Source organism: Pelodiscus sinensis, chromosome 1 (genome assembly GCF_052426305.1).
Source record: "Pelodiscus sinensis isolate ZL-2025 chromosome 1, ASM5242630v1, whole genome shotgun sequence".
NCBI lineage: Eukaryota > Metazoa > Chordata > Testudines > Trionychidae > Pelodiscus > Pelodiscus sinensis.
Genome location: NC_143052.1, coordinates 104,129,432 through 104,157,304, shown reverse-complemented (window position 1 = coordinate 104,157,304; position 27,873 = coordinate 104,129,432). Strand labels below are relative to the sequence as shown.

Genomic DNA, 27,873 nt, shown 5'->3' with positions numbered 1-27,873 from the left:
GATCCTCATCGAAATGATAATACAGTATTTCAGTGAGTTGGCTGATTCCCCACATGCTAGACGAGCAGATTTCATCTGGGGAAACTAAATGTAAGCAAGTCTTTTTTACCACTGACAGATAATTACTTGTGGCATTAACTCCGTCAGTTCTCAACCTTAATATACATACATTACACTATAAAACTCCCATTAAAAACCAAGCAATATTCAAGGAGGAAGGCGAAAATTTGTTCCTCTTGGTTTCTGAGGACAGGACAAGGAGTAATGGGCTTGAAGTGCAGCAGGGGAGGTTTAGATTGGACATTAGGAAAAAATTCCTAACTGTCAGGGTGGTCAAATATTGGAATAAATTGCCAAGGGAGGTGGTGGAATCTCCCTCTCTGGAGATATTTAAGAACAGGTTAGATAGACATCTGTCAGGGATGGTGTAGACGGAGCTTGATCCTGCCTTGAGGGCGGGGGGCTGGACTCGATGACCTCTCGAGGTCCCTTCCAGTCCTATTATTCTATGATTCTATGATTCTATGAATGCATCATTGAAGAACAAATATTAAAAACTAATGAAATGCCCAGCTAAAATTTAACACATGGTTCTGATAAACAACTTACCGTAACGGACACGTGCCCATCAACTGGATATTTCTGTCTGGACATGTAGGCTGTGTGTTGGGGAATATCAGGAAAGGAATAACAGGAGAAAACATGGGATGTTGTTGGATCTTGGAGGGGAATCAAGTAGGTAGCAGGAGTGACATATGTGGCAGATGCCAAGGAGGAAGCACATATAAAGAAATCACCACTTCTCCGGTGCATAAGACTTCCTTGTGCTGAGGCAATGGCTGTTTATGCTAAAGAAGCCTCCGCTCTCCTAGACAGGTTTTCTCCTGGGATAACAAATTCCCGCCCTTTTCTATGGGGGATTCTCCATCTCAGGGAAAACCTGTACAGCAGGAATGGGGCATCACTACCCTTAAGAAGCAGTCTGCCCTGTCACAGTGACAAATTGTTGTTCTTTACTCCTATCACTTGCTACTGCTATCCCAAAAGGGTATGTCTACACTGCAAAGTTAATTTGGAATAACAGCCGTGTGGATGCAGTATTTCGAATTAGCAAAATGCTAATTCAAACTGCATTTTGTGTGTAGATGCATTAATTCAAATTAGCTTAATTCGAATTAACTATTTTGAATTAAGATAACTTGAATTAACGCTATAGTGTAGACATACCCTGTGACAATAAACAGTGAAGATGGGGAGGCTGGGCAGGCTAGCAGCCCCTTGGAGATGATTAAATGGAGAGGAAATGTCCACTCTCCTTCACTGAAACTACAAGGGCCATTTCCAATCAGCTACATTAACAACCCTGGAATGGTCCCAAAGAATTCCCAAAAATAGTCATAAAAGGGGGAGGCTTCTTTAGCATAAGCAGCCATTGCCTCAGCACATGGAAGTCCTATGCATTGGAGGAATAGAGCTTACCTGATACGTGCTCCATGCCATCTGTCATGGATGCTGCTTCCCCTACCTGCCTACTTCCCCTCCAAGATCCACCACCATCTCATTCCTGTTAGACAACTCCAGATATTCCATAACACATCTCTTACAGCAATGCCTGTTGATTGGGCAACATTATTTCATTGTCCCATTCCAAAGCTGCAGTTTCCTTCTATATTTGAGTCACTGTATTGATTTAACTTCCTTATCTTAAAGCTGCCTTACTCCAGACCCATCTAATTCCTAATGACTTTTTCTGTTTCGTACAGTAGCTAAGAACTGGGACTGCGGGGGAAAGAATAAATGAGTGAGTGGATGCATTCATTTGCTAATCTGTTATCATTAGATCAGAGATACAGGGAGAACCTCACTTCCTTGAAAATGCTAGTGGAGAAAATCAACTTACCGCAAGTGCTGGGGACAGAGCGAAAGCTCAAGGAAACAAAAATAGAAAATGCAAGCCTGGAAGTTGTGGAAGAAACATCTAAGATCTGGCTGTATATCTATCATGACATGAGATGAAACTTGTTTTATGTGGAATCCTTGAAATTCCCCTCCCCACTGCCCCAGTATGTCCTCTAAGCTATGTTTTGAACCCTATTAAGTGGTTGTAAAATACAAAATGTGCCCATCAAGTGGAAGTACAATGCCAGAAATCTACAACCAGTTAGCACTTAAAGGCTGATACATCTCAATTGTTAATGATGGACTTTTTTTAGAAACCAGATGTTTGCATGATTGCATATATCAAAGGTATGAGAAGAATAAGTAGAAACGCAAGTTAACAGAAGTGTCTTGGTTGATTCTGTCACGTATGGCACTTGATCCCTGCTTCAGCAAAACAAAGCAGTGTAGCTACTTCTCTTGCTTCCCTCACCATTCCATTTTTCACAGGGACTCATTCCCCATGCATATTGCCTCTTGCCCCCTCTTCTTTGGTGGCTTCTATTGCTGTGTCATTCTTTCTCCTTCTATTATTTTTTCAACCCCTGCATCTCTACCTCCTTCTACCATATCTGCCTCCTGCCTATTCCCTCTTTTCTTAATGGGGACTTCACTTCAAGACTCCACTGTTTCTGTAAATAAATCCATAAAGTGTGTAATCTTCTTCAACCTTTTGAAGTCACCTGTACCTTTCAGTGTTTCATATTTCTACTAGACAGATTACAGGAAGGTAGCAGAGGCAGGAGATAGTAAGTTGGGGCTGAGAACATAGATAATTGGACCTTGAAGTCCTCATTAAGGCAGAAAAGGAAGTAGATTGGTGTGTTCAGGGTTTTTTGTTTATTTGTTGCTGTTGTGAGGGTGCATAAAGACATGCAGGGCATGGAAGGGAGAGAAGTAAATTCATATTTAGCTAGTGATATGTGCTCCAGGACCTTTACCTTTATCTGACACTAGAAGATTTACCTGGCATTGCTCGGGTCCTTCAGAGCAGGGGGCTGGCACAGGAGTCAGGGCAGGGGCTTGGTGATGTGGGGGGGCTAAGGACAGGAGCCTGGGGTGTGCATGGGGGTGCAGGAGTCAGGGTTAGGGATGAGGAAGGGCTCAGGGCAGAGGCTGGGGGTGCAGGATTCAGGGAATGGGGTTGGGAGGAGGGGACTCAAGGGCGGGGGTAGAGGGCTTGGAGCAGGCAGTGGATGGCTGCCAGCTTTACCTTGGAGCTGGCCCAGGGCAGCGAGGCTGTGCACCCCTCTCACTGGCCTCTCCCTGGGTCTGGCCTGGGGCAGGGTAAGGGCATGCACCACACCAACTGGCTTCTCCCCTAATCCAGCAGCAGTGGGGGCCATGCAGGCCTCCTGCTGGTGCTCCCTAGGGCTGGCCCAGGCTAGTGGGGGCTGCACAGTGGCTAGCAGCTACTCCCTGGGATAGGCCAGGGTGGTGCAGGCCTTGCTGCCAGGTGCTTGCTGCTCCCCATGGTCATTCTTGAGTATAACTGTCCCTGCTATCACACCTTTCCCTTTCCGCTGGTACAAAAGGGGGAAAAGGGACCTGGGCTGGTGCGGTGGGGGAGGGAGAAGGGGCCCGGACTGCCAGTGGGAGAGGGAGAAGAGACTTGGGCCTGCGTGGCCAGGGAGGAGTACTGGGGTTGCCTACAACCCACAAGAGGCGGGTTGGCCAGAGCAGCGAGCGGGGGGCACAGACCCCTAGTTTCTTAAAATATCAGAATAGTAACTGATTCAAGAACTAACTTTCTTTTAAATAAATACTACAGGCAAATATATTAAAGAGGGAAAGATATGAACTTTCTTAAATTAATATTCTACTGTATCTTTTTAAAAAACAGAATGTTCTATATAAAGAAGATTGATATATTTAAACTATAAACACATACGTGTCATTTTAACATTTAGTTTTTAACGTAAATCTTTTAGTAGCGTGAATCTTTGAAAAAGCTGCACATTTTGACCCAGGCTTTCAAAGTAATTGGACAGAAGGGAAATTGTACTTTGGTTTGAGGAAAATTTAAGTTTTATAACGATTTAAGGCCATTTTATGATATAATTGTTTTATATTATTAAGTTGCCTGGGTTTAAAGTTCTTTAATTCTCTGTCTAAAGTTCTTTAATTCTCTGGGGTGGGGGACCTAAGACTCAAGGGCCGGATGTGAATCCCAGCTTGCCTGGATCCAGCCCCCAAGACTCAGGGCTCCCCCCCAGCATTGGGTAGTCCATGCTGGCACTCCAGCCCCCCTGCCACCGGGGCTGGAGCACACAAAATGTACTAGCCTGAGAACTCCTAGGCTCTGGTGTGCAAAGGGAATGTAAGGAGTGTCTCTCCTTCTCTGTCAGGGGTCACATCTGTCAGGGGCTTTGTTTGGTTGGTTTTTGCTTCTCACGTGTGTGCGGCCTCTGACTGATTTTTCTGTGGGTCAGCAGCCCCTGACCCAAAAAAGATTCCCCACCCCTGGTCTAAACATTGGGGGCTTGAAACTATAAAGTGAGAGTGAATGAGAATTTTTCCATTGGCATGAATGGAAGCATTATCCAGTCTCTGTATATCAAGCATATGTGTCCTAGATAGCATTTTTATGCATTTTGAGGGAGAAAAAGAACACACAAACTGAGAAGATGACTTTTAATGAGAACTCTTAAGCACTTATCCCCTGCCAAATATTAGACAGAGGCCGAAGGTCTGAGGCTCAACAGCATTGCAGAAGTGCAGGATTCTTCAGCTGGTAGCTTCCAAGGATGTGAAGAAATACCATCATATTCTGCTAAAATATCAACAAGATCAACAGAGAAACAATAGCAGAAAAAAATCAAAGCCTCCCCGTGCTTTTCCCATTGTCTAATATGGGAGCAGTCAGGGATCTTCTGGCTTGAGAGGTGTACCAGTTACACATACGAATGGGACCTCCAACCTTTCATGGATGGTGAAACTATTCTGAACCCACGCCTCAAGAGTATCAATTCATTCTTCCTGGAAGGCAAGTTACCTTTATGAAGTACACACCATTCAAAAAACATTCCAGTAATCAGGCTATAATCCTGTTTAAAATTTTCTGGGCAAGGTTACAGGGAAGATTGTGGCAAGCCACCATCAGCATCTACAATCCACCATAATTCAAGTTTTCTCCCTCTTGAGATTCAGAATGAACATGACACACAAACGGTATTCTCCCCTGGAGGATGGATGGATACAGAGTTATTTATTTTAGCTCCATATTATTGCATATAAAAGTGCCATGTATCTATATATATATTTTAGAATGTGCCTGTCTGTATGTCTGTCTGCAAGTCCATTTGATCAAGGTCTTCTCCTAAACACTAAAAGCTAGGGTCATCACATTTGGTATGCAACACCCTCTTTTCCTAACTTAAAGAAAGTTCAGGGTTGGTTGTGCCAGGACAACTGGAAATCCTGGGAAGAGGGCTGTTTTCCATAACATGCGAAGGGAGGGGCTGCTGTTCAGCGGGATACGCTACTGCGGGTGACCACTGGGAGCAGCGACCCTACAGGAGAGAGCTATTCTGCAGAGTGTCCACTGGGAACAGCCTGCACCACCAAGAAAGTGGCCAGTGTGAAAGGAAGTTATTGAGGCCTACCCAGAATATGTCAAATGAGCACCAGTTTAATTGTAAGTGTAAAGGAAAGGCAGCATTGTGAGATACAGGAGATGCAAATAAAAACAAAATTTGATTGGATGACCAATAATAACCCCGCTTTTAGGGAAGGAAGTAACTCAGACAGCAATATGCAACAAAGTGCTGATTACCCCAAATGGAGCAGACGAAAGTTTTTGTAAGGGCAGAATGAGACAACAAAAATCTAACGTCAGCAATTGTCAGGCGAGTGGAGGAATACCAAAGTACCGAAACAGGGTATATAAGGTTGGATGGAACAGACCAAGAGCGGACGTGTTGCGAATCCAAAAAGCTAGGTCTGATCAACCAGAGCTCCCTCCCCGGCACTGAATCTCGCTGCCGCACATAAGCTCCGAAATGGGGAACAAATAAGCTCCGAAAGGGGAACAACACTGGTCGTAAGTTGCAACGAAAAATCCAAAAAAGGAAAAACATAAAGAAAAGAATATCTCCTGAATCTAAGCAATGATTCTATCTTTCTTAACGTGAGTATTTATATATTTGTTAACTCCATAAATTGTTTTAAGGTAAATCAGGAGGGTATATCTGTAGGAGAAGTTATTATTTTTTGTTTTTTTAACTGTACTGTTTTTCTACTTTTTCTTTGTATATTATTTTGTCTTAAAAGAATAAAAAATAGTGAATTGATTTAAATGAAAAATTTAGAATAAAGTAAATAGAAAAAATGAAAAGTCATTGTTTGAGCCTAAAAAGAAGTGCTCCTCTGTCTGTGGTTTCAAATCCTTTAAAGAACCAAACCCGGTTACTGAAAGCCAGCAGAGCTGGAGCTCGGCCATATTGCCTACCAGCAAACCAAGTAAATAGCCCCCCTGCCCCAAACTCTTTCCCCCCCGCTCCCAGCTTTTGGCTGAATCATTGGGGAACACAGAAAAAAGGCCCCTGGTAACCAAAGAGAAGGGGGGAAATTGACCCCTGGTGGCTGGGGAGAAAAAAGGCCCATACTGGATGGGATCCCAGCTCCTCTTTGAGTACCTGCTCACCCCACAACCCTCACTCTCACACCCCCGGTCTCCTGCACTACCCAAATCTCCAAGGCCCCACCCTCAGTCCTGCAACCCCTACACCACCAGCCCTATGCCCTGAAGGACATGGACAATGCCAGGTAAGTCTGTTAGTTTCTTAATACATTTTAGAAGGTTTATATGTGTGACAGGCTCCCTGGGGCCCGCACTGAGGCTGGGGGCAGCCCAGCCGGCCGACCGCCAGAGGAGTGGCAGCTGGCAAAGCCGTGGAGACGCGGCGGGAAGGTTTTAGAACCACACCTCCGTCAGGCGGCCGTAGCGTACGGAAGCGGCGGCCCGCTACATGACCGCAACATGCCCAAGCGGAGGGACGCTGGGAGGGCGGGGTGATGCCCTATGACGTCAGGCGGCAGGCCATTTAAATCAGGCTTGGAAGGGAGCTGGGGGGCGAGCAAGGATCGGAGCCCTCGTCGGGTCAGCCAGAGGGGCCTCCCCACAATTCAGCGGAGGCAAAGACCACAACAGGTCGGAGAAGGAAGAAGGCGAGCCAGTAAGACCCTGGGAGAACTCCAGAGAGCACGGGCAGCCGGAGGGGGCTAGGAAGCAGCCCGGGGCAGAGTGCTTTTGGCACCCGTGGGCTGATGAGCTTTGGGGTGGATCCCCGTCAGCTGGGTAGGGACAAACCACCCCCAACCTTAGGGCCCTGGGTTGGGACCCAGTGGAGAGGGAGGGCCTGGGTCCCCCTAAACCCTCTCCTCCCTCGGTATGTGTGGTGAGTAGCAGCAGCGTGCCACCCTCTTGTTGGCCTCACAGGCCATTACTGATGACCTTGGACCCACTTCGGACCCTTACAGGAAGGCCAAGGTCCCCCCTGAATTACCCTTGTCCCACACATACGGAATAGGCGGTGGGCTCGCAAGGCCTCGTCCTCGGACGGGAGTGTGAAGGCTTGCACCCGTAAAGCCGCCCCTTGGGGGAACTGACACAGGCGGGGGGCTTGCAGGGCCCCGCCCCAGGTGAGGGGCAGATGCTCGTGCCCAAGAACCCATCACAATATGTAATGATTTCATTGCAGTGAATAAACTAGTCTCACACATATTTAACATATGCTAATAATGTGTGGAGCAACCGCTCCATCTCTTGCTAAGCATCACTGAACTCCATTGGCCTTGTGTGAAGAAAATGACAGTGGGATGCTAAAAGTATTTAGATGCCTAAAGCTGCAGGCAGTTGTCTAGTGGGATTTTCAGAAGCACCTGGGGGCTTCTGAGAATTCAACCATGTACCTATTTGCATCTTCAGGTGCTTAAATACCCTAACAAATCTGGCCTTGTGTATTTAACTAAACTATCTTATTAACATGTATCAAATCTTTGGACTAATCATTCAGATAAGAAGTAGTGAAAGATTTATGTTCTGAAAATGTACCCCATACAGGCAGGTGTTTGCTTATTTGTCATTTACTTGTGTGAGGGATAGGAGGAGTGTTGGCCAGCATTCGGTGACTAAAAGGTTAAACTCAGGTAGCTAGAGGGTGTTGGCAGGAAGCCAGGAGAGCCAATGGAAAAAAGTGTTGCTATTTGAATTGGAAGATACACCTACCTGCTGTTTTGTTTGTGTGAGTTTTAAACTAGGAGAATAAGATGAATTAAACCAGGCAGAACTACCATGCTTACAAAGAACACTGGGTATGGAAATGTACTCGACCTTGAAGCACGGATCGTAAGTAGACAGGGAAATGTTTATTTAGTCGTGATCAGGTTATTTTCTTTGATTTGTTGTTTAGTTAAACTTTGCTGTGCCAAGTCCACATGCCTCCTCCCCCCACTGTATTCTAAGATGCATCTCAGAGATAAAATTTCTCTGTTTTAATCTGTTCTTTTCTCAGTTGCTCTGTAATATCCAGCAACCAAATGTGCTTATCAAGCATATTTTTTTGTTTTATTAATAAAATCACTTTTTTAAAGGAGATTATTTGATTCTTGTGTCCTGGAAGTTTACAGAAGGTTTGTGTTTGGGATGTAAATTAAGATTAACTATCGCATAGTGGATGGGATTTCCATCGACTATTCGATTAGTCTATAAGGGCACCTCTGCCTTTGAACTGTATCATAGAATCATAGAATTATAGGACTGGAAGGGACCTCGAGAGGTCATCGAGTCCAGCTCCCCACCCTCAAGGCAGGACCAAGCTCCGTCTACACCATCCTTGACAGATGTCTATCTAACCTGTTCTTAAATATCTCCAGAGAGGGAGATTCCACCACCTCCCTTGGCAATTTATTCCAATATTTGACCATCCTGACAGTTAGGAATTTTTTCCTAATGTCCGATCTAAACCTCCCTTGCTGCACTTTAAGCCCATTACTCCTTGTCCTGTCCTCAGAAACCAAGAGGAACAAATTTTCTCCTTCCTCCTTGTGACACCCTTTTAGATATTTGAAAACCGCTATCATGTCCCCCCTTAATCTTCTTTTTTCCAAACTAAACAAGCCCAGTTCATGAAGCCTGGCTTCACAGGTCATGTTCTCTAGACCTTTAATCATTCTTGTCACTCTTCTCTGTACCCTTTCCAATTTCTCCACATCTTTCTTGAAATGTGGCACCCAGAACTGGACACAGTACTCCAGCTGAGGCCTAACTAGTGCAGAGTAGAGCGGCAGAATGACTTCACGAGTTTTGCTTACAACACACCTGTTGATACAACCTAGAATCATATTTGCTTTTTTTGCAACAGCATCACACTGTTGACTCATATTCAACTTGTGGTCCACTATGACCCCTAGATCCCTTTCCGCCATGCTCCTTCCTAGACAGTCGCTTCCCATCTTGTATGTATGGAACTGATTGTTCCTTCCTAAGTGGAGCACTTTGCATTTCTCTTTATTAAACTTCATCCTGTTTACCTCTGACCATTTCTCTAACTTGCTAAGGTCATTTTGAATTATGTCCCTATCCTCCAAAGAAGTTGCAACCCCATCCAGTTTGGTATCATCTGCAAACTTAATATGCGTGCTCTCTATCCCAATATCTACATCATTGATGAAGATATTGAACAGTACGGGTCCCAATTATGCACCCACCTTATCGTGGCCCTATCTAAGTTATATTTGCCTAGTTTATCAATAAGAATATCATGCGAGACCGTATCAAATGCCTTACTAAAGTCTAGGTATATGACATCCACCGTTTCTCCCTGTGGCGGGGCGGCCCCGCCACTCTCGGAGCCGACCGCGGCACGGGCTCATCCCGACCGCCGTGAGACGCGGTTCGGGACGGCCGGCAGACGCCGCCCAGGGGAGCGGCGTCTGTTCAGCCCTGCACGGGGCCTGACGTCATCCCCGCGACGGGACCAGGCGGCGCGCACAAAGGACGTCGGGGGAGACGTCATCCCCCGGCGTCAGGCGGGAGATTTAAACGCCGGGCCGCCCGTCCAAAGGGGCGGCGGACAGGGAGACTGGGAGACCCCCGGAGGACCGGGGGGAAGCGGATACTGGCGCCCCTGGGTGAGGTAGAACCCCGGGGGCCAGTGAGGAGGGAGGAGGGGCTCGGGGGAAGAGGGAGAAGTGACCCAGGGCTGGGCCGTGGAACCCGAGTGCGGGGGAGTTTAGGGTTCGCAAACCCCCCCCGTCATTGGCTAGGACGAGCGTCCTGGCCTTAGGGCCCTGGGTCGGGGTCCGGAGTGAGGGCGGGCCCGGACCCCCTCCCTCTTACCCTTCCCCAAGGGAGTGGTCATTGGCACCACGGTCGCGCTGTGCGGGATCGGCGCGACGCGGCGAGTATATTAGAATTAAAGGTCCTTAATTTAGGAAACAGATTGTGTCCGGCGTCAAGCTAGTTAGAAAGGGGGGGGGGACCCCCCCTCCCCCTTTTTCCCCCTTCCTCAGGGATGGAGGCGTAACACTCCCTTATCCACAAGGCTCGTTATCCTATCAAAGAAAGCTATCAAATTAGTTTGGCATGACTTGTTCTTCACAAACCCATGCTGGCTATTCCCTATCACTTTATTACCTTCCAAGTGTTTGCATATGATTTCCTTAATTACCTGCTCCATTATCTTCCCTGGGACAGACGTTAAACTGACCGGTCTGTAGTTTCCTGGGTTGTTCTTATTCCCCTTTTTATAGATGGGCACAATATTTGCCCTTTTCCAGTCTTCTGGAATCTCCCCTGTCTTCCATGATTTTTCAAAGATCATAGCTAAAGGCTCAGATACCTCCTCTATCAGCTCCTTGAGTATCCTGGGATGCATTTCATCAGGACCTGGTGACTTGCTGACATCTAACTTTCCTAAGTGATTTTTAACTTGTTCTTTGTGTATCCTATCTTCTAAACTTACCCTCTCTCTGCTTGTATTCACTACGTTAGGCACACCTCCAGACTTCTCGGTGAAGACCGAAACAAAGAAGTCATTGAGCATCTCCGCCATTTCCAAGTTTCCTGTTACTGCTTCTCCCTCCTCACTGAGCAGTGGGCCTACCCTGTCCTTGGTCTTCCTCTTGCTTTTAATGTATTTATAAAAGGTCTTCTTGTTTCCCTTTATGCCTGTAGCTAGTTTGATCTCATTTTGTGCCTTTGCCTTTCTAATCTTGCCCCTGCATTCCCGTGTAGCAAGAGCTTGGCAGGGCTTCCTTCTGAATTTACTAGAGCCCAACAGGGCTCTTGCTACAGTTCAAAAGCAGAAGCCCTGCAGGGAGCATGGGGCCAGCGGGGGACTGGCCCCGCACTCCCTGCAGTGTCCGAGCCTTTGAAATGTACAAGAGTCCCATTAGGCTCTTGTACATTTCAAAAGGAAGCCCCGCAGGGAGCGTGGGACCAGCATGGGACTCCCCGCTGGTCCTGCATTCCCTGCAGCGCCTGTACATTTCAAAAGCCCCGCAGGGAACACGGGGCCAGTGGGGACTCCTTGCTGACCCCATGCTTCCTGTGGTACCTGAGCCTTTGAAATGTAGACGAGCCCTGCTGGGGTTCATGTACATTTCAAAAACAGAATTGAAGCTGAAACAGTGTGAGTGGAAGCTGGTGCTGTTTCCCGCTGTGCCTCTACCTCCTCTGCTCCCAGCGGTGATGATGCTGGGGGGAACTGTCTTTTAAGCCGGCTCCACCCATCACCGGCTCCTGTTCTTCCCCACCTTGCTGCTTCTCTCTGATAGAGGCAACAAGGGAGGGAACAACTAGGTGCATCACTAATCGACTATCCGATAAGTTTATGCTTCTCGAATAGTCGACTAGTTGCTTATATCCCTAGTCTGTGTATGCATGCCTAAAACTGAGAGGCCAGCTGTCAGAGGCTGAAGTTTGTTTTCTCTTTTTATTCAAGCTCTCTTGTGTTAAAAGAGCTTGGGGCACCCCTCTGGAAGAGGTTCCAAGTGCTTCCTTTGGGGTTCAAGAAGAAAGGAGTTTTCACTTGGTGGTGGCAGCCCAGGAAATTGGTGACCTTGGGGAGTTTTTAAGCAGAAACCTGTGGAGACAAGGTATTTTTAAGGTCTCTTATGGGCCCCCATATTCTGCATTTGGAGTGCCAGAGTGGAGAACAGCCTTGACAACTTGTTTCAAAATGCTCCCTTCTCTGAAAAAGAAATGGCAAACTAGACCTAGTTTAGATCTGACTGAGAAGCTTTTTCATACGCTGGACAATAATTTCTTCTGAGCATTCTGTCAAGGTAATCTGATTTGTTTGTGGAAAGACAGCTGATGTTTTCAAATTTCCAAATTGGGCTAGATACTGTCAAGTAAACTGTGTTTTTACTGTATAAACATTTTTCTCTTAAATGTATATGTTAATTTGACCAATAAATGTTCTGATGGGTAATCTAAATTATTTATCTGCTCTTCAACTACCAAACCAAATTATTTTTCTGATCAGTATTTAACCCTTTTTGACACCCCTCCCCCAATAATTGGTGAAAAAAATGTACACTTTCCTTGGAAAGGGGTAATTTTAACAAATATTTTCAAATACTAATTAGTTGCTATAATACCAGCTAGACTATACATACAACATCCTAGGATGGTTTAAGGGTTTGGCAATGAAAAAACAGAGCCCTTCACATCTTGGGCACTAATTTGACTTTGACTTATGGCTATCTGGTGCCCTCTGCAAAATGGAGAGGTGGTATCAATTCCTAGTGAACAGAATTTTATATCACCAAAAAGCACTTTGTTACATTTAACACTGACTAGCCTGACAGGCTAAGCAGATAAACTAAAGATGATTCAAGGCCATGAAATATGAATATATTTATCAATGGAGGTGGATCTTCTTCACTAAAGAGCAAGGAGATACAGTGTGAATACTAGATTTTTGCTTCTGATCTTCTCAATCTATCATTTCTTACCAGCTTTGCGTTTTCTCTTTTATTTAAAAATAAAAGCAAGCAAAACCAATAACAACAATAAAAATGCACCTCCATCATGTGTATTAGGAGGTAACTCTTGGCTCTAACCCTAGTTGTTTCCATTAAGGTTCATACTTGTGGCCCTTAATGTGTTACATGGTATAACTATTAATAATAACATAGTATGACTAACTTTCCTCATGTGAATGCAAACCTCCTAATAAAATCAAACGCACAACAACAAAGTAATATGGGATTATTAAAGACAGTAGAAAAAGTACTAAAAAATTATAGATTGATGGTAGGCTACTGGTGCTGAAGTTAGATTTATATCCTGACTGTAAATTGTTTGGAGAACAAAACATGGATTATGACTAAAATTTGCACAGTAAGGCCAAATTCATCCTGATGGTAAATTCTATTGAAGGAAAAAGAGTTATGTCAGGGATGAATTTCACCCAGTGACTTTTCCATTAACATCAGCTACCTAAAGAATGTGCCCAGATAAGTACTTAATACTGCACTTCTTTTCATTTCCTTACAAGTTCAGGGAAATCTCCCTCAACACTCTAATCTTCATTGTCACATTTATTTCCTAATCTGTGTTTTGTTTACAGGCTTGTTTACAGATTCTTATGCCACATAGGTCATTGTTGACTATCATTTTTTCAACAGTATGTCTAGAATAGGAATGTAATAGTATAGTCAATTAACCTATTAACCAATAAGAAAAAGCTTATAGGTTAATGTTATAGACTACACAAATTTCCCCCTTCCCTAACACCATTTCCAGTATTTTTAGCAGGCTGGCCAGCAGCCCTGCTCAGTCCTGGCTTGCGTCAGGTCCAGGACCAACCCCAGCGGTGGCTCTGCATTTAAAGTGTATTAAGAGCTGGGTGGGCAGGCTACCCAGCTCCGTTCTGGCTTGTGCTGGTTCCGGGAGCTCAGACTCCCCCTAGACAGGGGCTTCTGTCACCCCATACTGCTGCCTCTTGCGGACCAGCTCCCGCCTGGCTCCCCTCAGAGGCAGCAGTGTGGAGTGGCAGGGGGCTCCTTAGAAATGAGGCTGGATCACACTGGCTGTCAGCCCCACCCCCGGCGACTACAGAATAGTCGACTAAATGGTAAGTATTCATGAGGTTACTCAACTATTCAATTAACTGATATTTAACATTCCTAGTCTAGAACACAGATTTATTAGGCATAAAGTTACAAACTTGGCAAGTAACTTAGTTTCTCTGTTTGGCTCTCATATATAGTGTTGGTTAGCAGACATTCATACCTTGGGCCACCTATGACACAAGAACTTGGGCTTCTATGCAGCGATGACACTGTGCTGCCCTAGCAGGAAGTGCTGTGTTGCTATTTGTCAGATAATTTTTTAAACAAATCCCTACTGCATGTCTCTGGTGGCTGCACAGGTGGCCAGGGAGTCTCAGGTGGAAGCCCAGGCCTCAGAGCTGTCTGGAGACTGCCACATATGTTCCAGGTGACCATTTAAAGCAGTGGTCCCCAACCTTTTGAGGTTGTTGGGTGCCAGGGGGCGTGGCTGTTCGCCCGCTGGGCGCCAGGGGGCGGGGACACTTGCGCGCCCGGGGGCAGCCTCCCCCCATAGCCACATGCCCGGGGACGGGGCCCCCCCATAGCCACACGCCCAGGGCCGGTGCCCCCTCCAAGGGCTGCGCGCCCGGGGCCGGCGCCCCCCCCGCCAAGCGCTGCGCGCCCGGGGCCAGCGCCCCCCCCACCAAGCGCCGCGCGCCCGGGGCCAGCGCTCCCCCCGTCAAGCGCCACGCGCCCAGGGCCGGCGCTCCCCCCTCCAAGCGTCGTGCGCCCGGGGTCGGCACTCCCCCCGCCAAGCGCTGCGCGCCCGGTGCTCACCGTGCGCCATGTGCCCGGGGCCAGGCCAGCCCCGAGCACCTGGCGGGCGCATGCAAATGCCCCTGCGGGTGCCATGGCGCCCACGGGCACCATGTTGGGGACCACGGATTTAAAGGGTTCAGGGCTCTGACCTCCACCGCTGCCACAGTAGCAGCAGCAGCAGTCGCTGGGATGCCTGGGCCTCTTTGAATTGCTGGACCTGGGGCACTTGTCCCTTTTACCCAACCCCCACCCCCCAGCAGGTCTGCTTTTAACAAAGCAGGATCTGATATTCCAGGCAGTATGGGAGCTATTGCTAAGCTCATACACTAAATAGCTATAATACTTATTTCACATTTATAGTATGACCAGCACTTAACTCATTTCCAAGTGTTTACAAAGAACTAACTTGAGTGTTAAAGAAGCCATATAAGACCAAAAGTTGTGGTATATATTTTTTAGAGTATTTAGCATCCCAAAACTACATTAATAGAATGAGGAGGCTGCGTATCAAACGTCAGGAAATGCAAAAACTAAGAAGGCCGCCGTCTGTGCCATCTCAAAGGGTCACTGTCAACTTGGATCTGTTTAGTTGACTAATTTAAACTATTCCAGGTTGTGACAGAACATCCTTTAAATAGTTTAGCTTGATTTGTTTGTTTTGTTGTATTTTTGGTAACCCTTCAAAAATGTGGTTGAGATTTTTCTGTTGCTTTCTTAAGGATATGAGGATATTTTCAGCAAAAAGAGAGCAACTATAACTTTGATCCTGCAAACACATATACATAAATTTTAGTCTGGCAAGAATGCTGCAATTATTGCATTTAGAGCCTTAGATGGCAGAATCCCTCCAGGACTGACAAATAAAATTAAGCATGGGCATAAATGTTTGGCGGCTCAGGCAGTCAATAAGCAAACTGAAAAAATTAGAGGTGTTTTGTTTTTAATTTCCCTGTTTTAATAATCTTAGGTGTTGAAATGTATCTACTCGAGTTACAGTTATGTTTTAAAATTGATTTTTCAAGCTAAGGGTCCCTTTAATTTATATTTGTAAAGATGTCTTGCATACATGCTTACATAATGTTTCTCAAATGTTACATCATAGTTTTTAAATAAATGTAAATGGTTGTATCATCTTCAGTATTTTCCCATTATTTTATATTAATTTTTCATTGTCATAGTGTTCTGGTATATTATTAACTTAAACTGGAAGTCTTATTTCTCTTGGAAATGCACTTTAATAATATTGTCAGAACCCATGTATTATGCATTTTTCCTATTGCAACGTGGGAAATAGTATACTATGTAACTAGGACAGTACTGTAAGGGGATTAAAGATAATTTTGTTTGCAATCTTAATTTTGGACTCTTCTGCTCCTCAGTGCGTAAATATGCATCCTTAGATCTCAGTCCTTAACTGGGGCTACATAGGCAGACCCTTATGTCTATGGTTTCTACAGTACAGCCAAAGCCTTAAGGTTTTATAACATATTGTAGTTTTGTAGATAATATTTACCTAAGAAAATATACAGAATTGTGATGGTCAGCTAATGTTCTATTTTTTCCCATCCATGTGTGGAATAAATTTTGTTATGTGCATCAAGGCATGTGCAGATGTGCATCACCAATAGAAACACATACTGTTGGCTGTGGGACCTCTGCTAATCAGCTGAGTGGCATTTGAATCTCTCTTGGATGGCTGGCCAAGCACACAGCTTACAGGGCACACTGTTGTCGGCCTCTTGACATGTACATTTAGCTTTCTGACACCCTACTTTTTTGTATCTTCCTTTTGCCCACTAATTAGAATTGAAATTTTGGTTCCACTGAAATCACTGGCTAAACTCCCATTGACACCAGTGGGGCCAGGATTTTACCAACTTGAGACATCTAGGGCCTCAGTATCCAATACGGTTGCCAGATGGTTTCAACAAAAATACCGGACACACTTGACATTACATCACAATCTACATTACATCTTATTTAGAAAATACTGGATATTTATATTTTCTCAATTTGTTTCCTGAACAGAAAGCTCAAATACTGGACTGTCCGGTTCAAAACTGGACACCTGGCAACTCTATTATCTGATTGAGACATCTAAGGCTCGAGTTTCCAAATGAAGCCAATGGAGGCTGCATGATCTGAAATTCAGATCCTAAGGATTTCAGGTTAGGCAACCTAGAATCATTACATACAGTTGAAAAATGTGGTCAAAATACTTCTGGGAAAGCACTCTTTCTCTTTACAAATGGCTTTTATTTTTTTATGTAATATTTTCTTAAAACAAAGGGTTTTTTTTTTGTTTGATTTTTTTTTAGTTGCTTCATGCTTTGTGCTATACTAGTTTAGAAGATAAGCAGCACATTCTGGTGTATTATTGATGCTTTTGTACCCCTCTGCTCTTTGGAAGACTCTTCCTATAGTGGAGAGTCAGAGTTGAACTTTCTGACCCCCTCTTCAAGTGGAGACCCTACCCTACTTCCTACCAAGGAGTTAGTATTGTGCTTCCTGCTGTTGAGTGATTTGCTACTGGTATATTTTGGGATGTGTGTGTGAAAATATTCTAGCTCAGTGCTTTATATTACTACTACTTGCTAGGTTGAAAGAATGAGGTGTCAACAGGCTAACACTTTACCCATAGGCTACGTCTAGATTGGCATGATTTTGCGCAAATGCTTTTAACGGAAAAGTTTTTCCGTTAAAAGCATTTGCAGAAAAGAGCGTCTAGATTGGCACAAACACTTTTCCAAAAAAGCACTTTTTGCGGAAAAGCGTCCATGCCAATCTAGACGCGGTTTTGCGCAAGAAAGCCCTGATCACCATTTTCACGATCGGAGCTTTTTTTGTGCAAAACAGTATCACGTTTTCTACGCTGGCCCTCTTGTGCAAAAGCATTTGCGCAAGAGGGCTTTTGCCCAAACGGGAGCAGCATAGCATTTCCGCAAGAACACTGACAATCTTACTGGAGATCGTCAGTGTTCTTGCGGAAATTCAAGCGGCCAGTGTAGAGAGCTGGCAAGTTTTTCCACAAAAGCAGCTGCTTTTGCGGAAAAACTTGCCAGTCTAGACGCAGCCATAGGGTTTCAGCTCTGACTAGGGTAAGATGACAGTTGAGAATGGCTGAGTGGTTATGGGGCCTCATCAGTGAAGTGGAATCAGTCTCTAGGAGTATGTCTACACTGCAGAGTTTTTCTGCAAAAACTACACTTAAGTCCACACTGCAATTGCATTTTTTCGACAGAAAAATCAAAAGAATGCAGAGGTTTTTCCGACAGCGGTAAAGCTCTTTCTATGAGGAAGAAGCCTTTTTCTGAAAGAACTCTTTCAGAAAATGCGTGTGTGGATGGTGTAGAGGGTTTTGTTTTGTTTTTTAGAAAGAAGAGGCCTCCAGGAAAAAGCACAGGTGCCCCAGTGGCAACTCCATCCATAGTAATCACAACTTAAATATGAGATAGCATCCACGTTGATTGGAAGCTATCTTTTGAAAAAGCAGATCGCTTTTTCAATGCACGTTTGCTGTGTGGACACTCTCTTTTGAAAGAAGTTTTTCCGGAAGATCTCTTCCAGAAAAGCTTCTTCCGAAAGAAGCCTGTAGTCTAGACGTAGCCTGAATGAAAGAAGGCAGGGCAAGGACGAGAGGCCTGTGTGTGGGGATGCTATGGGATAAGAAGTCATGAGGGCGCATCACTGTGTGAGCAAGGGAAGAGAAGGCAGCTCCTTATGGGCACATTTACGCTTCAGGGCAAAAGTCGAATTATGCTATGCAACTTGAGCAAAGTCAAATGTTTGGGTCAAGGAGATGTGCATAGGCCCTGGGAAGATTGTAGCCTGGTAAAACAACTATGGGCAAAGAGGGGCTGGCTGGAAGGAGTCTATGGAGCAGGGGAGTGAGGGAAAGGTTGTGAGGAGCAGGGCTGGAGGGCATAGAAGGAAGGGGCTCAGGGGCAGGCGCTGAGAGAGGGCAGGCTAGGGGAAGCAAAGAGTAGAAGTGGAGCTGTCTGAGGAGGGAAAGGAGTTTTGCGGATGCGAGTGAAAGGGGAGCAAGGGAGGAGCTTATAGAAAAGGGGCGGGGTTACATACCGCACCCTCTGAGTTATCTGGATGACGTTTAGTCGCGCCGTGACGTCAAGGTGTTTCCCCGTGACATCAGACGGCCCATGCGCAGTGACAGCGGCGACTGTTTCGGGTGACGTCACGGGCCGGGGGTGACGTGTGGCGGTGCGGGCCGCGAGGAGCTCTCCAGGCTGTGTGGTCTCCCCCCCCCCCCTCCCACTACGGGTCGCGGCTGGGGGCGGCCCGGCAGCGGGGAAGCGGCTTCCCCCTCCCCCCTTCCTCCAACGCTTCAACCCAAGATGGCGGCGCTGAGCAGCGGCAGTAGCTCAGAGGGGGCCTCGCTCTTCAACGGGGACATGGAGCCCGAGCCGCCGCCCGGAGCTGGGGCCTCGTACCAGGCGGGCAGCGGCGAGCCGGCCATCCCGGAGGAGGTGAGCTCCGGGCGGGGCCGCCGCCGGGCGGGGAGTATCGGGGACCCCCCCCCCGAGCCGCTGCCTGGGGCTTCCCCGACCCCTGGGCGCTGGGCGGCCTGAGCTGCTGCCGCGGGGCCGGCGGTGCGCGCTGGCCGGGCCCGAGCAGGGCGGGGGAGGCTCCCAGCTGTGTGGCTCGGGAGCGGGGCGCGCACGGCGGAGCCAGGGCAGCCCACGGGCCCAGGTGAAGGGCGCGGCGGGGCAGCCCCCCCTGTGCGCGGGGCGGGGAGCGGTGTCTCCCGGGGCGGGGGAGGCCGCGGTTCAGGGGGTCCCCCCGCTGCCAGCAGGCTCAGCCCGGGCCGCTCTGATGCTGCGGCTTGGGAGGGGGCTGCTCAGCTGCCCCGCGCCACGGTTGTCGCCGCTTCCCCCCCCCCCCCCCCCCCGGCCCGGCAACAGCGCCTGGCTGCCGGGGGTTAAGGCAGGGCCCCGGCGCGCACGCTCCTCCTGCTCAACAAGTGCAGGCGGCGCAGGTGGCTCCGGCACCCTGCCTGGCCGGGCCGTGGGGGGGAAGGGGTGGAGGTTGCGGGAGGTGCAGCACGGGCAGCAGCGGGCTGCCTCGGCAAGATCCCTGCTCGTTGTGCGGTGCTCCGGGCCGCCCTTTACCGCGAGAGATGGCGAAGCCTGCGTGCCCCTCGCTTGGATGCGGGGCAGCTAGTGATAACAGGTGCAGCGTCAAGTCGAGGTTGTATGTGGGTCAGAGGTGAAAGTTAGGGGTCTGCGGGTATCTCTTTCCCCGTCACGGACCCTGTGGTGTCGATCTGATAAGCTGTAGTAAGTTTTTGCAATCTCCTTATTTTTGCGTCTGAGGATCTCAAAGCCCTTGTTGGAGATTGACCAATATCCATGGGCCACTCAAGTGTGCGTGGGGGATTGTGCCCTGTATTGCTACAGCAGCATGAATTGGGGGGGCGAGAGAACTTCTGTGGATTGGGCACCTGGTTGAGGTTCAGGTTACCTGGCCTTTACTTTGAATCTATCACAGACACCGTGGGAGTTGTGGGCACATCCCTTACCTCTAGCTGGTGTTTTTCCTGATCTGTAAAAGCAGCAATACCTCTCTTAGTGGGGTGTTGAGCTTTAAATCATTGTTTGCAAAATGGGTTCAGCCCTGGATATGCAAAATATTTTGAGGTTTGGTAAGATCTAGGCATAAAGGCAAAATGACTTGGCCAGTGTTGAATAGGAAATTGATTTTAGAACTTGGCTTAGAACCCAGAAACCCTGACTCCTGGTATCTTGCATCAGTTGCTGAGTGTAAAACTTTCAGAACACATTAGTGTTTTGTGAGTCTGGGCACGCAATTGCCATGGGTTATTAGACTCTACTTCTCTAGGCTCTCTACTTTGTTACCTCTTTTGCTAAACATTGCCATATTGCTGCCTCACCTGTAAAAGTGCTTTCATATTTACTTACTCTAGCATACTCTAACCTAGTGAGGGACTGCCTAGGCTAGTGAGTGGGCTGCATGAGTGGCTCTTCTTCATCTCAGTGGTCTGCAAGATTGTTGTAACCAAGATGGTCTCCTAGGATAGGGAAGATTGGCTAACTGCTTGAGTAAGAGGTGGAACATTTCTAGTCTGGCACCCTCAAGACCTGACCAGTTCTGAGCCAGAGAATTTTCCAGACCACGGGAAGTGAAGATTGTCTAGCAGCATTACCAGCACTTCCAGTGCTTACTGGGCTGTTAGAAGATATTTGGAGCTAAATAACATCACCGAACACTGACAGCCAGGATTGGTGGCTGTAAACAAACTTTATAGTACCACAGGAACTTGGCCATGCCCATGAAAAGTGGATTTGCAGCTAACTAAAATCGTTTCTGGACCAGAGTGCGCCAGACTAGAGAAGTTTGACCTGTACCTAAAATTTGCTGGGTATGCCGACTGAACTGTAGCAGCACTTTGGGTTCAGAAAGAGAGCGTGGCTCCTCACAACTTTGCGTATTCAGCATGTACCTCACTTTTCGTACCTGTGCTTAAAGTGCATGTCATTTTTGTAATATCAGTAGAGGGGGAAAAAAAATTTTTTTTGGAGGAAACCCTTCTTTTCTGTAAGTAGTAATCATCATTTGTTTCTAACTCTGTAGTTCTTGTAGCATTACTTACTATGGAAGTAATGTCAGATGATAGTAATGTCAGCAATCAAAATTTTGCTAATGCGTAGTTAAAACAGATTTATATTCCTGATACAAAAATAATTTACAGTTTAAAGATTAAAATTCTGTAACATCAGAGTGTGTGCTCTCTATATTTTACACAACATGTGGGAAGAGAAAGTAGTGTGTATCAGGGATGGAAAATCCTGTTTAATAGGTTAACTGATTAAACATTGTTTAATCAAATAAAGGGGGTGCTGGCGGGGAGGAGGGCCCCACTCGAGTCCCACTGGGCTGGAACAGCCCTCTGCCCGCTGAGGACAAGGCCAGAGATGCCCTCCCAGAGTAGACCCTGCCTGCGGGGTGCTCGGGCTCACTATGGAAAGAGGCTGCTCCAGCCTCCACTGGTTAATGGAGTGATGCTTACCAGTTAACCAGCTAACTGGTTAACCTTTCACATTCCTCGTGTGTATGTAGCTTGCAGCTATCCTATTTTGTTACTGGGAAGTAGCTGCTGCTCTTGAACCAAAGATGTGTCTTGTAATTACATTACACATTATTACATTGACTGCAAATGTAAATATTTTGTATGTAGGCTTTAAACAGAATAGATTTTAATAGCTATAGCACGATAGTTCAGATTCATTCTATCAACTTACTGTGAAACTTTGGACCAATCCTATTTATAAATGATCTGGAGAAGGGGATAAACAGCGAGGTGGTAAATTTTGCTGATGATACTAAACTGTATAAGATAGTTAAGAACAAAGCAGACTGAAGAGCTTCAAAAGGATCTCACAAAACTTTGTGCTCGGGCAGCAAAATAGCAGATGATTTTTAATGTTGATATATGTGAAGTAATGCACATTGGAAGAAATAATCCCAACTATACATACCAAATGATGGAGGTTAGTTTACTTATAACCACTCTAGAGAGAGCTTAGTCCATTGTGGATAGTTCTCTGAAAACATCCACTCAATGAGTAGTGGCAGTCAAAAAAGCAAACAATGTTAGGAATAATTAAGAAAGGAATATTTATTGACTCTCTGTAAATCCATGGTACCCCCAGATCTTGAATACTGCATATAGATGTGGTGCCTCATTTCAAAAAAGATACATTGGCATTGGAAAAGGTTCAGAAAAGGGCAACACAAATGATTAGGGGTTTGGAATGGATCCCATATGAAGAGAGATTAAAAAGACTGTGACTTTTCAGTTTAATAAAGAGGAGACTGAAGGGATATAATAGAGGTCTATAAAATCATGACAGGTATGAAGAAAGTGAATAAGGAAATGTTATTTACTTCTTCCCATAACAGAAGAACTAGGGGTCACTAAATGAAATTAATAGTTAACAGGTTTAACAAAAGGAAGTATTTCTTCATGTAGCGCACAGTCAACCTGTGGAACTCCTTGCCAGAGGATATTGGAAGACTAGGACTTCAGAGTACAAAAAAGAACTGGATAAATTCATGGAAGTTAGGTCCTTCAATACTTATTAGCCGGAATGGGTAGGAATGCTGTCCTTAGCCTCTGTTTGTCAGAGGCTGGATATGGATGACAGGAGAAGGATCACTTGATGATTACCCGGTCATTCCCTTTGGCCACTATCGAAAGACTGGATACTGATCTAGATGGACCTTTGGTCTGACCCAGTATGGCCGTTCTTATGAATACACTTCTTAATTCAGCCCTGACATTCAGTTGCAAAAATGTATTTTGATGGGCTGCACTTGACAATATTCAGTTCATGCATATTTTGAGGAGGTCCTGTTGACAGGGGCACTCCACCCTGTTGCTGGAGTGGCCCCCTTTTTTACCCTTAATTAGTTAACCAGTTAAACATAATGTTTAACTGGTTAACAAATTAAATAGGATTTTACATCAATACTTCTAAGAAGAGGTAAGAGGAATGATTCAAAGTGGGGAACCAGTCCTCTGAGTCTTACCTTTTCCATTTCTTCATCTCTGGGGCCCAAGCACTAGTTTCTGTTCTCAGTGGCATGGACTTGAGCTGTCTACTCTTGAATGAGCTTCTGGGACATTAGATATTCAGGCTGGTTAACCTTAGGATGGCTTCTCAAGAGCACAGGCTCATCCAGGTAGTTTGCAGGATGATTGGAAGTGTTGAGCAGTAGGGATATAAAAGGTTAACCAGTTACCTGGTAAGCATTAGGCTTACCAAAATGCTTACCAGTTAATCGATTGGTTGACTGTGCCAGGCTGGAGCAGCCCTGGCTCAGTCTGTCTGTCCATGTGGGGTAGCGGGCAGGGTCAAACCTGCTTCAGGCCCCCTGCCCTGGCTGTGCCAGAGTGGCCTATTTAGGCTGGCAGGACTCTGGCTACATTCGAGCAGGCTGGTGGGACCTGTCTGACAATGGTTAAATGTTATAATTTTATCTGTTTAACTGGTTAACTATTTTAATGATTATTTACATCCCTATTGAGCAGCTGAGAGAAGAGGCTACATTCTTGTCATCGGGGAGTATTTCCAGAAATATTCAATCATTCCATCCAGATTCTGTTCTTGAATGATCTATTTTGAACTTTCTCTTCTGAAAGAAGTCCCAGCAGAGGCACTCAGACTCCTTACGCTACTTTAATGGCAGGGGAAAAATAAACTCTCTCTGGAGAACTTGTTGTTTTTAGTTTTGGAATTATTTTTATTTTTTAAAATTCCAAACTACAATTTTATGTTGACTCCAAGCAGCTTTCCCCACAAACTTTGTTTTGCTGGAAAAGTTGAAGGTTTTTGCTTTCATTCTCTTTTAGTACATTCCCTTCTCTTCCCCCCCACCTCCCCAACTTGCATCATTTCCCACAAAACCAAAAATCCAGTTTCCACCCAATCCCAGGGAAAAGCCACCTTTAATTGGGTGAGTCTTCAGTTCATGCTACTCTTTTTTTCTTTTGAAGTATTTTCCTGCCAAGTGTAACTTTACATAACAGATGCTTTGGGATTGAATGAATTTTCTGATGAAAGTTAATGCAATATGCATTCCCAATGGAAGTACTCTACTATGATGATGCCATTCATTGTATTTTCCTTACTGCAAGACACAAGATACTAGCATTGAAATTGTCCATGCATCAACATTCATGCTTTTTGTTGAAAGCTGGATCTTAGAAATCACTTGTCTTTTGGCTTGAAAAAAATGATTATAGTCAGTTACGGGTTCTTGATGACATATTTGTGTGACATTGCCCCTGGCAAAATGAAATATAGGAGATACTTAATACCCTTAATCATAAAAACACTATATTTTTTTCTCCAAAGTATCCTACAGCAAGCAATGTAATGATTAATACACCAAAATGTATTTACCATCAAAATATGTTGTATAGCTCAGTTGTCAATTTTTAAAACAAGAATTCTACTATGTAGAGGGATATACACGATATTTTGCAGAAATCATTGTTTAAGTATAAAGCATACTGAAGCTTCTGAAATGTTAAGGGAGATTGAAATGGTTAAAGCTGCTGAAAATTCGTAACTATTTTTAAAACAGCGTTTCAACTGGTGTATCAAAGTGTTGACTGCCATTGAGCACAGCGTCTGAATTTTTTTATATACAAATGTTGTCTGACTTTATTCAATGTAAAATGTTCTTCTTATTTGACAAATTGAGACATTTCACAAATTAGAATAAAAAACATTTTTCCCTTTGCTCTAATAGTCAGTTTGAATGGTAATGCAAAATCAGCCTTAAGTGTAATAAACACTTGAGTAATTTTGTCCAGTGTTTACACTGGTTCTGCTATAGTTAATTATAACAACTTTTATAACTTACTTTTGTAGAAAATAGAAAGGGTCATCATTGTGTTGCATAAATTTATAACACAGTTCTAAATACGAAAATCATGTTTTTAAACTAGTTAAATGCAGAGACTTTTTATTTGAATGTATATATACATAGCGTAGGCTAGAACATTTTGACCTGAAGTAGCTTTCAAATTGTTAATTATACTCAGGTGTACAAACTAGGGTTAACAAAAGATTTGGCTACAGCTAGTAAAGGTTCTTGCTTCATTTCATTTTGGTAGGTTGAAATTTGGTGTGAATGACTATTTCATTCAGACTAGAGTGCAATTGTTAAAGGTCATGTTTCTCAGGTCCACACCCTACAGTAGATTTTTTTTTTGTTGTTTTTTGTTTTTTTGCTGTACTAAATTAACTTCTAGTTCAATTATACTTTGGGATGATGCAGCAAAAAATAAATGTTTTCATCAAATATTTAACTTGTACCTTTTTTCTATTTTCCTTCCCCCAAATGGATAACCCATTATACACCTTACATTGGGAGTGGGCAGTGTATTCTTGTGCTTAGAGGGGGAATGTTATAACAGAAACTGGGGACTGTTCTATGTTGTCATCTAGAATTTCATTGCATTCTTTACCCTCTGTGGCACATTCAAAGAGTTTAATTTCTGGGAAAGACTAAATGCTGCTTTTTACCCTTTTAATTCACTCCCCATATTGCTGTTAAACTATATAGGCACCATGACACAGATAGTAATGCCTGGGATTTGGTAGTCATGGGTTCTATGCTAGGGATGTTGGATATCATATAATTGAATAATTGTGTAATTACATGCAATCTTAGAGGTTATCCAACTAGTTGATAGTCCCTGGGGTTGGAACCAGCAGCCAGTGCACTCCTGGCCCCACTCCCGGGGAGCCCCTTATCACCCTGCACTACGGCCTCTGTCAGATCCCAGGACAATGGATCCTCTGTTCTTCCACATCTCTCACCCAGATTTGACAGACTAACCACAGTATTAAACATGTCTTACGTGACATTTATCTGTAAACAGCAGTGTGTAAGAGATCTACACAAAGCTCATAACTAGTTAATATTAATAATTATTGCAAGATGTATGTACAAGATATTTATACTAAAAGCATGCCTTATTCACTTGAAGTAGAAGTTAGTCTCTAGGGGTATGTCTACACTACAGTGTTATTTCGAAATAGTTATTGCAAAATAGTTACTTGAAATAGCTTATTTCGAAATAACGCGTCTACACACAAAATGCATTTTGAAATAGTGCGTCCACACTGAGTGGACGCTGAATCACATTTAAGGCCGGCCGGAGCCAGGTCCGGCAGGGCATCAGGTCAGGAATTATTTTGTGTAGCTGCTGCCTGAGGCTATCTGAGGCCTGTGCTTAAAGGGACCCCCCCGGACAGCCGGTTCTCAGCTTTCCCTGCTTGCTTGCCTACCTCGATGAGGGACAGCAATGCATTTTGTCTCTGCTTGCTCTGGTTGCCCTCACTTGGGACACCACAACACTCTGCAGCGCGGAGCCAGAGCTGCCTGTGGGCACTCTGGTGCTTCTTGTGGACACGTTGCTACAAGCTTGGCTGCACTTTCTGCAGGCTGCCATCCGGGAGGTCCATTGGAGGGAGAGGGGGGCTGTCAGTATCCAGAAGGCCCTGCGGGAGCGCTTCCACCCTGAGGAGCACTAAGAGCCTCCCTGGTCTGCCCCACTGGGGGCTTGTGCCTCATTCCTCCCTCACGTCCACTTACCCCTCCCTAACCCCCCCCTTCCTGATGTCAAATAATATATTTTCATGAACACATAACTCTCTTTATTTAACAAAACGGGGGGAGGGGAGGAATGAAACTCTGGTGAGACTGGGGAAAGGAGGCCGGAGAGGAAAAGAGAGGGTGAGAGAGGAGAGGGGGAAACCTGGGAGGTGGGAGCTGGAAGGGGGAAGCAAGGGGAAGAAGGGTGAGGGGAAGCTCAGGGTTGGGGGTCTTGCTGGACCAACTTGATTTTCATGCAAACCTGCTTCTCTGCTCCTGGGTTTGCATGTGGCCTTTGGAGGCCAGGCTGGCAGCTATCCTGTCGTACACGGCCGCGTTCCTCCGTCTAGTGCAGAGATCACGGACGTTGGTGGCATCCCCCCCAAACCTGAATAAGGTCCATGGTCTCCACCCTGGACCAGGAAGGTGCCCGCCTTCTCCGGGCCCTGGCAGGCTCCTGGGAGCTGGCCATGGACACCCAAGGGAGCAGTGGAGGGGCCGCTGTCAGTGGCTTGCTGGCTTATGTTTTGAGGCCACTGGGTCAGGGGCAGTGAATGCTGGCTCTGGGCTGGCAGGCTTGGAGCTGGCACAAGCACTGTGGCCAGAGTCAACCCCTTTAAGGGCTCCGGAGAGGGGGGAGGTTGAGGAGTGTTCTTGGGTGAGGCTGGAGTGGCCATTAGGGCACCCTGGGAAGGCTGGAGGGCCCCCTATTTTGAAATAAGTGTCTGCAGAGCACTTATTTTGAAATAGCTATTTCGAATTTGGCATTATTCCTCATGGAATGAGGTTTACCAAATTCGAAATAAGCGCTCCACTATTTCTAATTAATTTCAAAATATCAGTTTTACTATGTAGACCCTAATAAAGTTATTTCGAAATAACTTTGCTGTGTAGACGTCCCATAGGAGAAAAATACAGGACTATGTAGCACTTTAAAGACTAACAAGATGGTTTATTGGA

At 45.6% G+C, this 27,873-nt stretch overlaps 1 protein-coding gene across 5 annotated transcripts in view; it reads left to right on the top strand.

Moving 5' to 3' along the window:
* The window catches only part of BRAF (B-Raf proto-oncogene, serine/threonine kinase), a 568,039-nt gene that overhangs the window by 431,300 nt on the left and 108,866 nt on the right, over positions 1-27,873 (top strand). The window contains exon 1 of one of the 5 annotated variants that reach the window (XM_075939782.2): positions 5,691-6,067. The exons of 1 other annotated variant lie outside the window; for it this stretch is intronic. Coding sequence is in view for 2 of the 4 variants with exons in the window: in XM_075939797.2 (XP_075795912.1) it covers positions 19,116-19,247 (132 nt within the window). In the remaining 2 variants the exon portion in view is untranslated. Of the gene's footprint in view, positions 1-5,690; positions 6,068-16,908; positions 16,932-18,957; positions 19,248-27,873 lie in introns of those variants that run through there. 3 more of the 5 variants (XM_075939791.2, XM_075939797.2, XM_075939774.2) reach the window with 3 other exon arrangements.